This window comes from Brassica napus, chromosome A9 (genome assembly GCF_020379485.1).
Source record: "Brassica napus cultivar Da-Ae chromosome A9, Da-Ae, whole genome shotgun sequence".
Lineage (NCBI taxonomy): Eukaryota > Viridiplantae > Streptophyta > Magnoliopsida > Brassicales > Brassicaceae > Brassica > Brassica napus.
The window spans coordinates 42,386,251-42,402,468 of record NC_063442.1 but is presented as its reverse complement, the minus strand read 5'-3'; the positions used below and the strand labels follow the sequence as shown (position 1 = coordinate 42,402,468).

General features: G+C 37.9%; 5 protein-coding genes across 5 annotated transcripts; 2 read left to right on the top strand and 3 right to left on the bottom strand.

The window, feature by feature from the left end:
• Nucleotides 1-26: 26 nt before the first annotated feature.
• On the bottom strand, nt 27-1,635 carry LOC125578601 (pentatricopeptide repeat-containing protein At1g12300, mitochondrial-like). Its single transcript, XM_048741807.1, has 2 exons — nt 1,463-1,635; nt 27-840 (listed from the first exon to the last, which is right to left on the bottom strand). The coding sequence occupies exon 2, from the start codon at nt 812-814 to the stop codon at nt 350-352; it is 465 nt and encodes a 154-aa protein (XP_048597764.1). The 5' UTR covers nt 815-840; nt 1,463-1,635; the 3' UTR covers nt 27-349.
• A 94-nt stretch (nt 1,636-1,729) lies between these two features.
• LOC106400413 (WEB family protein At1g12150) lies at nt 1,730-3,888 on the bottom strand. The gene is made up of 3 exons (XM_013840775.3): nt 3,771-3,888; nt 3,424-3,591; nt 1,730-3,336 (listed from the first exon to the last, which is right to left on the bottom strand). The coding sequence occupies exons 2-3, from the start codon at nt 3,586-3,588 to the stop codon at nt 1,861-1,863; spliced, it is 1,641 nt and encodes a 546-aa protein (XP_013696229.2). The 5' UTR covers nt 3,589-3,591; nt 3,771-3,888; the 3' UTR covers nt 1,730-1,860.
• A 413-nt stretch (nt 3,889-4,301) lies between these two features.
• LOC106400613 (putative F-box protein At1g12190) lies at nt 4,302-5,981 on the bottom strand. Its single transcript, XM_013840968.3, has 2 exons — nt 5,877-5,981; nt 4,302-5,442 (listed from the first exon to the last, which is right to left on the bottom strand). The coding sequence occupies exons 1-2, from the start codon at nt 5,979-5,981 to the stop codon at nt 4,324-4,326; spliced, it is 1,224 nt and encodes a 407-aa protein (XP_013696422.2). The 3' UTR covers nt 4,302-4,323.
• A 1,996-nt stretch (nt 5,982-7,977) lies between these two features.
• LOC106401115 (flavin-containing monooxygenase FMO GS-OX-like 2) lies at nt 7,978-10,581 on the top strand. Its single transcript, XM_013841554.3, has 7 exons — nt 7,978-8,635; nt 9,067-9,137; nt 9,226-9,378; nt 9,455-9,537; nt 9,622-9,757; nt 9,873-10,049; nt 10,143-10,581. The coding sequence occupies exons 1-7, from the start codon at nt 8,077-8,079 to the stop codon at nt 10,356-10,358; spliced, it is 1,395 nt and encodes a 464-aa protein (XP_013697008.2). The 5' UTR covers nt 7,978-8,076; the 3' UTR covers nt 10,359-10,581.
• Nucleotides 10,582-11,432: 851 nt separating this feature from the next.
• LOC106413623 (disease resistance protein RPS5) lies at nt 11,433-16,177 on the top strand. Its single transcript, XM_048741806.1, has 2 exons — nt 11,433-14,193; nt 14,272-16,177. Exons 1-2 carry the CDS (start codon nt 11,893-11,895, stop codon nt 14,305-14,307), a joined length of 2,337 nt encoding a protein of 778 aa, XP_048597763.1. The 5' UTR covers nt 11,433-11,892; the 3' UTR covers nt 14,308-16,177.
• Nucleotides 16,178-16,218: the final 41 nt, after the last annotated feature.

Below are 16,218 nucleotides of genomic sequence, written 5' to 3'. Positions count from 1 at the left end.
AAGGTTCGTTTCAGTGCAGAGACATGTACCGAAAAAACAATTTCCAAAACAAACTAGAGAAATAACAGATTTGTTCATAACATTACAAGTAAAACCTAAACAGCAAAAGTATACAGATGAGCATAGTGAGAAAGGGCTTAAAGAAGAGCTTGCTCAGTCGTGTTTAACATCTAGAAAATTTCCAAAACCTTTCCTAAGCCAAGAAACCTTTCGCATAGAAATGCCTATAATGTAACTTAAGGGCAGACCAGAGAAGCCACATTGCCCTTAGACATAAAAAAAACTTGTTTCAACTAATAAAACCCAGTCAACTTGTAAACACTAACCGGCACTTAGTTGGATGAGGCATTTAAGAAAGCATGTCTAGAAAGCTTCTGTCCAATCTACCATCCGATAACATATCCATAACCATCTTTACAGTGGAAGCATCTGCAGAGAAGCCACACCTCTTCATTTCTTCGATGAGTTCAACTGAAATGCTTACGTCACCATCTCGGAGATGTGCCCTGATGAGAGTGTTGTATGGACCACTATCTGGCGCAATCCCATCCTCTTCCATCTTCCTAAGCAACAGTCTCGCTTCAGACAGCGACCCTTTCTTACATAGTCCTCCAGCATCATCTTTCTTGATTCCAACAATCCCACTTCTCAGTTTCTCTTTGTAAGAGAGATTTCTATCGCTGGTGAGACCGCTAGAAAAGCCTCGTTCGCAGAAGAACTCGTAAGCATTTCTCAGAGTACCTGTCTGAATTGAATGGGAACGAACCGATCTCAAAGTAGTAAGATGCTCCCATCTCTGTGTCCTCAACATCATCGCTGCTTCAGTTGAATCGTCCTCCTCTTAGAGCTTGATTGGTTTTCCCGCTATCACCCGCAAACGCAGCTTTTGCGATTGGTAGCGGTTGACAGCGTTTCGAAACAATCATACAAACCGCTACAAATCGTTTCAAACCGCTCCGAACCTCTTAAAATCAAAAGCTGGTTCCAGCTAGCGTTTGCGGTTGCGGGCGGTTGCGGGAGGATAATTTTTTTTTTCTTTTTTTTTAAAAAACCATATAAATACAAAAATAAAAATAAAAATAAAAATTTTAAAATGGAATTATAAAAATACTAAAATATATCTATTATATTTTAATTAATATTATAAAATTTTAAAATAAAAATATTTTCTATAATTTTAAAAATTTAAAACTATAACTTTGAAAATATAATTTAAATATTTATTATAATATTATGATTTTTGATATTTTTATAATTATATAAAATGTAAATATTGTCAATTTATTATTTAACCGCTGCTGTATTTGGTAGTTAACCAGTCATAAGTATCCCGCAAACGCACCAATTTCTAACCGCAGAACCAGTCGTACAAATCTCTTAAAACCGCTAGAAACCGCAACCACCCGCATCCGCAAACGCCCGCAGCCGCAACCGCAACCGCTGCGTTTGAACCAGTCAGACCCTTAGTCTTAGGACACACCGAGATAGATTTGTCCGACCGAGGTCTCGAAATTTTCGGATAAGAGAACGAACAAAGAAAACCGGTTAGGTAAATAATTCCGGTTCAATTTAAATTTTGTGTCGTGTCGTTGTTTACGTGATTTTAATTTGTTTTTAATGTCGACTAAGTAAAACGACGTCGCTTAAACTTATGATTACACCTTGATATTTTGTTTACTTAATGAAGATTTCTTGAGACAGAAGCTGATTAGTGATTCCCTCTCAGATATTTAGGTGATGCCTTTACTAAATGATTGAGATCTATCTATGTGTTGTTGTTCATGTGATGTTGAACTTCACCTTTATAATTTTTATTTTGGAATAAAACAAATGTTTTTTATACAGAACCAAAGAAAGACGCTAAGCATGTTGTACATTTTCTTTTTGACGCCATCTCTTCAACTCACTTTCCACCACGCTCTTTGCAGCTTCTGCTGAGTCCGCTGCCTTCTGAGCCAAGTCCGTCGCGTGCTTCATCTCCTCTATAGCTTTAAGACTTGCTCCAAGCTTGTTATCCGCTTCTGCTTTTCTTGTATTCATCTCTTCAAGCTCAGCTGCTATACCTGCCAACTTCTTCTCTATCGCTGTCTCTGTCTCCCCTGCTCCTCGTTTCAAAGACTCAAACTCCTGCACTGTGATCTTTATCTTCGAACCGGACGATTCTTCGTCCTGTTTCTTGCTCTCTTGCTTCTGAGATATCATCTTCATCTCCTCCCGAACCTTCTCCTCAGCTGCTTTAGCCTCTTCCACTTTACTTATAACAAGCTCTAGTCTCTTCTCAGCTTCCTCCGCAGCTACCATCGCGGAATCGGTTTCTTTCTTCAAGCTCCCTATCTTTCTATTCATCTCTTCAGCTTCGTTTCTTGCTACCAAAGCTTCTGACTTCATCTCCTCGAGTTTCAAGCTCTCTTCCTTGAGAGCTTCCACCTTCTTCCTTTCCTCAGTCTCCAACCTCTCTGCTTCTCTCTGCTGCAGCTCTTCGCGCTCTCTTCTCATCTCTTCAAGCTCCATCCTTAAGGAATTCACCAAGCTTCTTAGATAGCCTTCCTCATCAGCAGCTTCTTGTAGCTTCATTGTAGCTTCGTTAAGCTCGTTTGTAATGATCTTGACCGTGTTCATCTCAGATTCATGAGCTTTCTTCATCTCTTCTCTCAAGATCTCAATCTCTGAAGTTGTCTCAATCAGTTTAGCTTCAAGATTCCTTGAGAGCTCAGGCTGATACTCTTTCCGCAACACTAGTAGCTTCTTCTCTGCCTCCTCAACAGCCGTCTTGTAACACTCTCTTAAGTCATCTTTCTCCTTAACGATATTAGCATACTCTTCAAGATTCTGAGTGGCGGCTAGCTTGAGCTGATGAATCGCGTCTTTCATATCACCAATCTCTTTAGAAAGTTCGCTGACCTTGGCAGAGTTTACTTGTAGCGCACGTTTCGCTTCAGCGGCTTGGTTTAGTGCCGTGGCTTTCAAGTCCATGGCCGAATCAAAGCTCTGTCTGATTTTGTTGAGCTGTTGCTTTGCGGCGTCGAGTTCAACGGTGGTGGAGAGGTATTGTTCTCTGGCAACGTCAAGCTCGTGGTGGTGAGGAGGAGAGCCGTGTGACTTGTCGTGTTCTAGCTGTTCTTCTCGCTGTTGGACGGTTTCTTTGGTGTCAATAGCGGTTTGCTTAGACTTGTTAACAGCTTCGAGTTTGTTGGTAAGCTCCTCCATTGTCTTCTTAGCGTTTGAGAGATCGGAGAGAGCACGTGATCTTGTGATCTCAGCGTTGTCTAGCTTTTGTTTGATCTTGAGGAATTGCTTGTGTGCTAGCATTAGCTGTGTTTCTTTGTCGCAAACGCTCTGAAACATTTTTAAAAAATGGGTTTCTTGCTATTCAAGGCCTCTAGGATAATGATACAGCACGTTCGTGATTCTTGGATTAGTTACCTCAGAGGAGAGACGAGACCTTCTTGGAGTACTTCTTTGTCTTGAGACTACTTCACCAAACAAGCTCACCGCAGCTTTCACCGACTGAAAAGGGGCTCTTGTGTCTATCTCTCCGACCTCGGTCCTCGGAGATTCTGGACCTTTTTGTACTCTAATGTTTGCCATTATCTACAACCAAGACATGCACACCATTCTCAATCAATACAAAAACTAAACAAAGGCCATATATAATCCTCACATGATCGTCATATTCAAGCGTTTCTTTTGTATCCAATCTAATAGAAGAACCAGCATATTTTTACATAAGCGATGAAAGTTGCATAAGAATGAATGGAGGAGACATGTACCTTGATGAGTTTCTCTTTCTGTGTTCCTCGTTGGTGTTTTTGTTATCGTCTTCTTCTTATATAATCCCTTCTTCTCTATAATTACGGGACTTTTTGTTGGTTGGTATCATTTTTGTCTCTTCGGTCTATATTTAGAACCTTAGTTACTGGCACGACACCTTTCTTTCTTCTGTCTGCACCCACGTCTCTGCCTGTCTCAATGTCCTTTACTTGTTTATTTTGCTTCTGACTTTTAAGAGCCAAAGATTGGCTTTTTTTTTTATAAAAACCAAACTAACTACCTTCCCTTCATGTTAATACTCCACGTCGAATAGTAAAATTGAATATATATTAAAGTTATGCAGTATATCTCGAAGTCTTTAAAAGTTATATGTAATGCCAACTATCTATTTTGTATCACATATTTGACCATGAACGTTTAATTTATCAAATAGGCTCCCAATAAAACTAAATCTTAAAGCCGAATCAAACCCTAGAAAAATTAGACCATTCCACATAAAAACTAACATATTACAAGAAAATCATTTATCACATAACATATAAATGAAGTGTATCAAGGAACTGGAATCAAACTGGGGACATGGAAACGTTGACAAACCTCATAGACATCAAAACCTATTGGAATCTTCGTGGACGCATTGCCCTTCACAACATATATGCAAGCATTTTTATCTTCATCCTTACAACACATAACGAGGCTCTTTCCGTATGTATTATTATCAATAAAGTAACTTGGACAAAAATCCTTATCAAAAGGTATTGAAACTGTCATGAACTTCATCCACACCACATTAGCTCCATCTCCACTAATCTTGTTTTCTGTTACCCATATCTCGATCTTGTTTGTTTCATTGAATTGTTTCAACACTGAAAACCGATCTCTCCTATAAGCTGAGAGGATTGGTACATCAGAAGAATCATCTTTCCACGGTAGAACGCAGAAGAGTTTAATTGTCTCCTTCGAAAAATCAAAACATCGAATGAGATACTCACCAGTCTTGACATTATAAGCAATCCAATACAAATTTCCATTCAAAGACACATTCTTATCAAACGAGATTCCAATGCCAATTTGGGAGCTCTCATCTTCATTCATTGAATCAATATACTTCCACTCATTGGTTTCGAACTTGTAGATGGCAAGTCTTCGGTATACTTGAACTTTACCGTTATTTAGTTTTCGATCAAGAAAACGATATCCAAAGACCTTGTAACCCTTTTCGGGTCTACCACTATCATACCCTATACCACCAAACGTAAAACAGTTTTCTTGGGGCACGATCAATCTAGTCTGTCTTAACCACGGGTTCCAAACAACGACTCTATTGATATTCCCCCAACGAGGGACACAAAACAATAAGCCATCGCTAGGAAGGAAGTTGTAAGGTATAGGATTGTTATTATTCTTCAAATAAGGATTATCTACGGGTAACTCGCGTATGTCTATCTTTGGATCATCTTTGAGACTGACGCCTACCGAATAAATCTTGGGACCAGTCCATATAAGGAGTTGAGGACGGACGAGAGACAAGTGGTTTAAAAGTGTGTTCCACTGTTTGCAAACGGTTTTGCATCGGAGAAGAGATAGAGGAGGAACACGGTAGAGTATCTCTTCCACCAATTCACATGGAAGCTTCATCTTCACAATTTGGTTTTCGATTGAGAAATTAACCTAACAAGATATGATACAATCTATGTATAATAAGTTAAAAAAATAGACTTGAAAAGAAAAACAAAAAGGAAAGGGAAAATATTTTATAAAAGATCCTTTCAAAAAGGTATTTTATTAAAGAGAAATTAATTAAGTTGCGTATTTTAATAATAGCGCTTATCATTGATTAGCTTCCTAGCATATGACATTGTATATCTCATTTATAGGCGTAGCAGTTAATATGTGAATTTAATTAAACTAAGAAACATATCTACTTTAGTATTTATTAATATGTTTATAAGTTTGAATATAATTAAATATACTTAATATATACATTTATTTAATTCTGGATTTTAAATTATTAATATATATACACATATATACATACATGCACATTACGTTTGACCAGTAAATATATGGAGAGGACTACAACTTGATAGTTATATTTCACAAACAATAGCCGTTAAGGTTATCTCGACATGATTGTCACTCGTCACTATATAGAAGGATATCTCGTCACCATATAGAAGGATATCATCCATTGACTGACTCCACCCCATGTCCGTAAAGATTTACGCTAACTTGAAATAAGCAAATAAACACTTCAGCAAATGGTTATTATCATTATTATATTTATATATCACTATTTTATGGGTGATTTTCTAATAATCCCATTCATGCTTGTACGAAAAATATCTGACGATGCTTTAATAATCATTTAGGATTGGCTGTCAAATGAAATCTGACAAGTGATAAGTATTGAAAATACGTATATGATCACTATTTGGTCTGTCTGAGATTAGGTTTGGATATGGAAGATGGTTAGGCAGTGTGATATATTTAAAGGCTAGTCAATTCTTAGTACTAAGTGTGTTTTATTCGGGATCGACCATATATGAGTCCAAAATGTCAGAAAAATATTTTGGTTTAGGGATTAAAAAGGAAGAATCAAGATAGTTGAGGAGTTAGGACTATGAATATCATAATATTTTGTGTATACAATAATTTACATATTGTAAGCTAATTGGTATATCAATCTTTGTGAAATTTCAAGAAAAGCTTGATGTGGTCAGTGTGGTGGGTGTTAGTGTTTTGTAGAAAAAGACGAAAGTGTCAATAAAGGAAGATAAAAGATAGACATCGCTTCCAAATATTCAAACTTAATTACTTGGGTAATGGATTTGTTTGCAACTTGATGGATGTTTGTTCATATTTGGCGTCTATCATTTTCAAAGAACAATGACGTAAACGGTTCATATTTGCCGTCTTCTTATATTTCTTACTAATTTGATAATATATATCTAGTCTAACCTTAAAAGACTGTAAAAGTAAGTTCAGTATATTTTATGTTAAAATTTATATTATTTATCATAACAAAATATAAAAATGGATTTTAGTTATCTAATCGGATTTTCAAACTCAGAAAACTGAAATTTTCTTTTCGAATAATAAAATACATGCTAATATTTGTTTTTGTAATTAAGATGTTATGAGAGAACGGAATATAGTTTAAAAAAAAACTAATTATATATAGTTTTCAAAAGACAATGAAACGTTAATCGGGTATATAAACCGGAAAATACTGTCTAATTTATGAATAAAAACAGTTCCTTTCTGCATGCAATGATATTGGTTAATATGTTGTGCATAGTGATAGTGGTGTGAATATTTTATTTCATGAATCTAATAGCAATTATTTGATACTACAGATATTTATATAGAAAGTTTCTTTGTTGGTATGCTATGTTGAATAGTAGTACACATGATCCTGGACACTGTTAGGTGGTAGATACATTGGGCTGCTTGCATTTTAAAAGAAGTAACCAAAAAGCTATTTACATTGAATCTTAAAAGCTTTTTATTACTTCTTTATTTTTAAAATCAAAGTACTGTGAAAGCACATTCACTTGTTCAAGTGATTTAAAGCTTCTGTACACTGTCTCCTGTGAAAATCCCAAAATGAATCATTGCAAGTTTTTATTAGTATACTGAAATTCTGAGTTACTGCATGTGTGATTGCCTATCAATCTCTCATGATTATTCGCGCTGTTCCTAGCTAATTAAGAACATCCATTTGTAAATTAATAGAACGTTATTTAATAGCATTTACAATACCAAGCCAGCCTACAATCGATGATGATAAAAAGAGTAAAATCAGCTAATCCAATTCTATCAGAATTTTTTTTTTTGTCTATTTTAGACACCATCTTCAAATGCAAAATATTCATCTATAACACACTACATATAAAGCAGGGAGAATAAATTATTAAGTAACGAAATATGATATAATTCATGATAAGTTAAGTTCTTACTACTTCAAACTTCAAATATAGTAATAATCAGCTAAAATGACTCATACATAATTTAACAAAAGTGTATATTCTCTTATAGACATGCATGGTTGAAGTGCTACCTACTTAATTGGATTTAATATCTATTTTTTCTAAAAGATAAAACTGAATTTAATATTCGTACGAGAGATTATGTAAGAATTGTCTACACTGAACTGGCACGTCCTCATTAGAGGCACCTATTTCCTCGTCTATAAATTTGCACATCGTTATAATCGAAACACACCATCACCTTTCTCTTCCTCGTTATTATTACAAACTCTTCATCTTTTACTAGATCACAACACTTCACAATAGCCTAAACATGGCACCCGGTAGCAATCATCCAACCGGCTCTCACCACGTGGCAGTGATCGGAGCAGGAGCTGCCGGCCTGGTGGCTGCTCGTGAGCTACGTCGTGAAGGCCACTCAGTAGTCGTGTTAGAGCGCGGGAGCCAAATCGGAGGCGTGTGGGCTTACACCTCTCAAGTGGAACCTGACCCGCTAAGCCTAGATCCGGCGCGACCCGTAGTCCACTCCAGCCTCTACAAATCCTTACGCACCAACATCCCCCGAGAGTGCATGGGTTTCACCGACTTCCCTTTTTCGACCCGACCGCACGACGGGTCGAGGGATCCGAGAAGACATCCGGGTCATAGTGAGGTTCTTGCTTACCTTCGAGACTTTGCTAAAGAATTCGATATAGAGGAGATGATACGGTTCGAGACGGAGGTTGTTAGGGCGGAGCCGGTGGCGGATGAGGAGAATAGCGGGAGGTGGAGGGTTGAGTCACGAAGCTCCGACGCTGTTGCCGATGAGATATACGACGCCGTCGTGGTTTGTAACGGACACTATACTGAGCCACGTCATGCTCTTGTCTCTGGTAAATAACCAAACCTTACTCGTGTCTTGAGTTTGTGTGTTTTGACACTTGTTTACTTCTTTATTTTGTTTACGACATCCAAAATTATGTTACGTTACATCATTTAATATGTTTCGGATTATATGGGGTTTTTCCATTTATTGATAATTTCAAAAATATATTTTACATAATGCGTATTGGCTACAGATACGAAAAAAAAATTACAGTAAACGAGGAAAATTATTTCTGAAAAGTAATGTATCAATTAAATTCTCATTACAAATGCTTAGTTTTATTTTTTGTAAAATTTAAAATATATAGTTTTGTAAAAAAATATTTTTTTTACGTCAAATATGAATAAAAAAGCAGAATTTTTATTTGTGCAATATAGAAAACAGAGATTTTTTGAGGAAGAAACTCTATTCAAACAATTATACCTTTGGTTATTCCAGGCATAGATTCATGGCCAGGGAAGCAAATTCATAGCCACAATTACCGTGTTCCTGATCCATTCAAAGATCAGGTACTTGCACAAGAATCTCATCACTATACTGAATCTTGTGACCTCAAATCAATGTTACTCCTCGCTCAGCTCTTGGATCGCCTTGCAGGTAGTAATAGTGATCGGAAGCTCGGCGAGTGGCGTTGATATATGCAGAGATATAGCCAAAGTCGCCAAAGAAGTCCATGTCTCGTCTAGATCAACTTCACTAGAGACCTACGAGAAGCTTCCCGGTTACGACAACCTATGGCTTCACCCAACGGTACTCTATTTAACTAAACCAGCCGATCCCTTAGTCTATAAGACCATCATCTGATTCCTCGTTATGTCCATTACAGATTGAAACTGCCCGCGAAGACGGTTCAGTGGTTTTCAAAAATGGAAAGACGGTTTACGCCGATACCATTATGCACTGTACAGGGTAGACACACTTTTTAGCTCAATTATATAAGAGAGGTTAAAGATCGAAAGACATCATTGACCTTTTGGATTTTGTTATGGTCAGGTACAAGTATTACTTCCCGTTTCTTGACACGAAAGGTGAAGTGACGGTGGACGATAATCGTGTTGGACCGTTGTATAAGCATGTATTTCCTCCGGCTCTTGCCCCCGGCCTTTCGTTCATCGGCCTACCATGGCAGGTTAATAATCTTATAATAATGTTTCTATTCAGTTCTTTGTTATTATGTGAAAATAAATATCTTTGTTGTTTTTGCATATGATCTCATAATTTGGTTTATAACATATGGTTTCTAGATAACTCCTTTTCCGATGTTTGAGCTTCAAAGCAAATGGGTTGCCGCGGTTTTATCTGGACGCGTATCACTTCCATCGCAAGACGAGATGATGGAAGACACTAAGGCTTTCTACGATAAGCTCGAAGCCTCGGGCATTCCCAAAAGATATACTCATTTGATGCCAGATGACTCCCAGGTACGTACAAGATTTTTATCCACTACTTTGTGCTATCTAGATAAAATGAAATGATTGAGACTAAACATTCGTTTGGTGAAACTCTTGTCGCAGTTTGAGTATGATAATTGGCTTGCGGATCAATGTGACTATCCACGGATTGAGAAATGGAGAGAAGAAATGTTTTACATCGGTTTCAAGAGAATTTATGCACAGTCCGCTACATACAGGGATAATTGGGACGATGACCACCTCATCGTTGAAGCATACGATGATTTTGTTAAGTTTATGTCAGGTTATGCAGAACTTTTGCCGATGTTGAAAACCTAAAATTGATGATACGACTTTGGAGCTTTGTTGTGAAGACGGTGTTTGCGTATGTGTTTTGTAAGTGTGCGTCTTGTGGCTGTTGTGTTCCGAGAATGTGAAAGGTATAGAGCAATAAGCTAATAACATAGCCTAAAAAGAATGTATATATGGGGCTGCATGTGAAAGATAATAGTATGTTGCGTGATTTCGGGAATGTGTAATAATAAGGGGATCATTTATAAAACTCTGCCTACAGACGGAGGAAAAAAGTAGTTTGTCATTGCATGATTGCTCACTCATCACTCATGCATCAGTTTCCACTTTATCACGAATGGTCCCACTAAAACTAATACAGTTTTGACTTGTATGTGTTCCAATAATACAATTTTGCGTCATTATAAACAAATTTAACTATTTTTGAGTAAATTTATACGAAGTTTTGACTTATATTAGAACTCTTGGCAAATACGTTTCCTTCTTTTTGTTGGTTTATACATTTCTGAAGGAGGTTGTTTATACATTTTTGAGTTGATTTGACTTGATTTATTTTGATAGTTTTTTAATGTACGAGGAAATAAATGGGCATGCAGAAGATACTTATTAGGGCCCAACCGTTATTTTTTCTTCGTGGATTTGGCGTGTTGGCCTACTTATAGGAGGGTTTGGTTGAGTAATCATTGCTCATCAATCGCACCATGCTTACGGGTTAAACCCAGTTTCGCAGGGTTCATCGTGAAACAAAAAATCATACTGAACTGAATATCGAGCGAAGGAGATCGTATACCCGGCAAAGGGATCGTAAAAAATGAATGGCCTTGTTATCAAACGTATAATGCAAAGTGGGTTTGTCAAGAACCAGATTTAACTTGTGTTGATTGAAAATTTGTTCTCTGTGTCTATAAGTCTGTCTTAGTTTCTATCTTGATTTTTTCATTCGAATTAGGTATAAGCTTTTGGGTTTTGAGTGCATTTATGTGTCTTGTCCCTATATGAGCTGTGATGCAAGTTGTTTCCTATCTCATCTCCGTGTGATTGATGAGATTTGATCAAGTGGTGAATAAAAAACTGGGTCCCTTGTGTTTCTGTGGATATTTATTGAATGGCCTTAATAATTGCGTCTTTTCAACCAAGTGAGAGACGACTTGGCGTTTACTGAATTCACGAGAATGACAAACAAAATTCAAACTCAATAGCATATTTCTTTGTTAGCAAATTGTAAACTAAGCTTCCTTGGTTGCATTGTGGATCTCTCTTTGTGTGTCAAGTCAAGTGCAGGATGGGTAGTTGCTTCTCTATCCAAATATCAGGCGATTCAGTACTGGACAGTGTTGGTAGCTGCTTATGCGGAGAGGGCAATCCTATTCGTAATCTTAAGAAGAATTTGGTGGCTCTGGAGAAAGCCATGGTAGAACTCAAGGCAAGGCGAGATGATGTGTTAACAAGGATCCGATTTAGAGAAGCCAAAGGTCAACGAAGGCTAAGCTAAGTCCAGGTATGGCTTACTAGTGTTGAGACCATCGAAAACCACTTTGATGATCTAAATAATAATAGAACTATGGAACTCCAAAGGTTGTGTCTTTCTGGTGTTTGTTCAAAAAACTTAATATCTAGCTTCCATTATGGGAGAAGGGTTTCTATGATGCTGAGAGAGGTTGAGGATCTTCTCAAACCTAATGGAGATTTTAAAGCTGTTGCGGCTGAAGTTGTTGTGACTGGATGTGTGGTGGAGGAAAGGCCTCTACAGCCAGTAATTTTTGGTCAAGAAACGATGCTGGAAAGGGCGTGGAAGCACCTTATGGATGATGAGACTGCAATTATGGGCCTCTACGGTATGGGTGGAGTAGGAAAAACAACTCTTCTCACACAGATAAACAATAAGTTTCGTGAGGCAGTTGATGGTTTCCAGATTGTCATTTGGGTTGTGGTGTCTAGTGATCTACGCGTTGAGAAGATTCAAGATGATATCGCTAAGAAGTTAGGCCTTCGCGGAGAGGAGTGGGACATGAAAGAGGAAATAGATAAGGTCACTGATATACATGCTAAGTTGAAGAATAAAAAATTTGTCTTGTTATTGGATGACATTTGGACGAAAATAGATTTAACAGAAATTGGAGTCCCATTTCCGACAAAGGAAAATGGATGCAAAGTAGTATTCACCACTCGTTCCAAGGAAGTATGTGGCCGCATGGGGGTTGATGATCCAATGGAAGTCCAATGTCTAACAGACAATGAAGCGTGGGATTTGTTCAAGAGAAAAGTCGGACCACTCACGTTAAAAAGCTACCCAAGCATTCCTGAACAAGCAAGGAAAGTTACCAGAAAATGTTGTGGGCTACCGTTAGCTCTCAACGTCATTGGCGAGACCATGTCATGCAAGAGAACTATACAAGAATGGGATCTTGCTGTTCAGGTTTTGAATTCGTATGCTGCAGACTTTTCTGGCATGGAAGACCGAATCCTTCCTATTCTAAAGTATAGCTATGACAACTTGAAGAGTGAACACATCAAGTCATGCTTCCAGTATTGCTCTCTTTTTCCTGAAGATTATTTGATAGAAAAAGAGAAGTTGATAGACTACTGGATTTGCGAGGGATTCATAAGTGAAAAAGAAGATAGAGAAAGAAGAGTAAACCAAGGTTATGATATAATTGGTACCCTTGTCCGTTCATGTTTGCTGCTGGAGGAAGAAGACAACAAATCAAAGGTGAAATTGCATGATGTGGTGCGTGAGATGTCTCTATGGATATCATCTGATTTTGGAGAAAACAGAGAAAAGTGTATCGTGCGAGCCGGTGTTGGGTTATGTGAGGTACCGAAAGTCGAAAAGTGGAGTGCTGTCGAAAAGATGTCACTGATGATTAATAAGATTGAAGAGGTATCTGGTAGTCCCAATTTCTCCAAACTAACAACTCTATTCCTCCAAGAAAACATGCCATTGGCAAGTATCTCAGGTGAATTCTTTAAGTGTATGCCAAAACTAGTTGTTTTGGATCTATCTGAGAACTTGGGTCTTAATAGATTGCCGGAGGAAATATCAGAGTTAAACTCCTTAAAATATCTTGATTTGTCAAGAACAATGATCTTGCGACTACCTGTTGGTCTCTGGAAGTTGAAAAAGCTAGTACATTTGTACCTAGAGGGTATGAGGGATCTTCTGAGTATGGATGGAATATCTAAGTTGTCAAGTTTAAGAACATTAAAGTTACTAGGTTGCAAACAACTTAGGTTTGACAAAAGCTGCAAGGAGTTGGTTCTCTTGAAACATTTAGAAGTTCTAACCATTGAAATCAAGTCAAAATTGGTTTTGGAGAAACTGTTTTTCTCACACATGGGGAGGAGATGCGTTGAAAAGGTTGTTATCAAAGGAACATGGCAAGAATCTTTCGGATTCTTGAACTTTCCGACTATTCTTCGTAGCCTCAAAGGTTCTTGCTTCTTAAGTCTCTCTTCTGTGGCTATAAAAGATTGTGGTGTAAAGGATTTGAAGTGGTTGTTGTTCGCTCCAAACCTTATACATCTAACTCTGGTGAATTTATTGCAACTAGAAGAAGTAGTGAGCATAGAGGAAGCTGATGAGATGCAGGTACAAGGTGTTGTTCTTTTCGGAAAACTAGAAACTCTACTGATGAGTGACTTGCCTGAGGTGAAGAGCATCTACGGGACTCCCCTGCCATTTCCATGTCTGAGGGAAATGGACATAGAACAATGTCCGAAACTTGGGAAGCTTCCGCTCAGTTCCAAAAGCGTCGCTGAAGTTGAAAGGTTTGTTATAATATACAGATCGGCAGATTGGATAGAAAGGGTTAATTGGGAGGACGAAGCCACGAGACTCCGTTTCCTGCCTTCACGCAGAATGGTATATCCTCTCTCCCTTCACTATCTCATTTCCAAATATTTTATTTTCAAACTGAAACCTTTTCTTTGGTTGGTTTAGGAAGACAACCCAGAGAGGCATCTTGATTTTCTATAAACCATCAAACCGCATCTCTTCCATAGTGCACTTTTCAAAACTATCAGACAAATAGATACGTGTTCCAGACATGTTACTCTCCTCTTTTTTTTGCTTCCTCTCTGTCAGTTGATTTGTATCAAACTTCTTTTTTTCTGCAAACGTTGTGGTTGTGTTTTGAAGTGTGAGTGTGTGTGTTCATTGTAATATATGATACATTGATACTTGAAGATGGTCTTATCTTCTGACATTTTTTTTCGAATAAATAAAAATGGCGGGTGCCACCTTAATGGGAAAATATCAACGGCTAGATTTGTTAACTCAGTCAACGGTTTGCTGAGAAAGAAAATACGCAATCCACTTTATTGCATCTCCTCCTTCTGCAACTCTCTTTGCTTCGATCCAAGTACTAGCTCTCTCTTTTTTTGCTTTATCTAATTCTTCAGTAGCATTCTGTGTACATATGTTTCTCTCTGTTTGTGTATGTCAAATGTATGTGATCTGTGAACCACACAGAAGGGACGACTGAAAAAGGTAGCCGCCGGATTCTCCGCTTCTCTTCCCTCCATTAACTTCAGTCTTCATGCTTCTGCCATCCCTCAGGAGCTGGTACTGAATCCCAATTTGGTCTAAAAACTGATGATACAATGGCTCTTGCTTGCTTTAGTTCTTAGATGAACACTGTTGTTTTATGGTTGATACATAATTGTTAAATGTGAAATTTAAGAAACAAACTGTGTTTTTGATGTATGTGTAACCTTGTTCATGGATGAGATGGGTTACTTTAAGTCCTGAGCTGTATATTTTTTGCTGGGATGCTTTACTTTTTCCCCTAGGTGAGAACAATGAGCTAGATGATCTATCAGCTTTTAGCGAGATTGTTCCTGATACAGTCTTTTTTTCTATGACTTTGAGAGGCAAGTTACATCTCTACTTCATGAAACTTTAGTTACTGCTATATCATTAAACCAGAGTCAGAAAGATTGTATTGAGTTTTTGTCTGGATCGAGGATACAAGTAATGCTAAAGTTAACATTTTAATCTCTTTAGGATTGGGCTCGTAACCATTCAGGAGATACAGAGATTGAAACTGACACCGAATCCGGAGAAGATCCCAGTTTGGCCTTGGTTAAATGATCATATAACTACATTCACAAGTATGGTTACAAGTCCAAGCATATGGCTGCTGCTCTCCCCAGCTTTGACCATTCAAGATTCTGATTCCATTCTAACTCTTCAGTGTTATCCTCAGTCTCAGGGTTGATTATGTCATTGCTCCATTAAAGGTACTTCAATCTCTCAAAGACTCACCTGCCATTCCAGATGATGAAAAATACTCCGTTCGGAAACTTTCTCCTGATACTGCAGCACACTACAACTTCACCAACAAATAGGTTAGTTCTGATCACTAAACCTAACGAGCACTTCTGGTTAGCTCAACCGCTGTCTAATCTTTTTTGTCAGCTGGTGTGGAAGGTTATGCGAACCAAGCGAAACGTGTTGCAGAGCTCTTTAGGAAGATTTAGCTACATCCGAATGTCTAAAACGAAGTTTTTATCTTACTAAGGATGTCAGACAATATACTGTTACATTTGCGACGGATTGTTCTCAGTTGGTGAAGATGGTTTCTGAACCCGACGAATGGCCAGCATTTGCAAGTTATCTAGAAGATATCAAGATCCTACAAGGAAGTTTCCACAGCTCACAGCTTATCCATATTCCACGGACTTTAAATTCAAGGGCAGATAGCCTCGCACGCAGTGCAAGGAAACAACCCTCGTTTGTAGTCCATATGGGTGCGGAGCTTCCAGTTTGGTTTACAGAGTCTATATGAGTCTGTTTGTTTGTTGCTGACAAAAAAAAAAAAAAAAAAAAAAAATCTTACTAAGGATGTCAAATCAATAAGAGAACTAAACTCCATGTTAATGAACC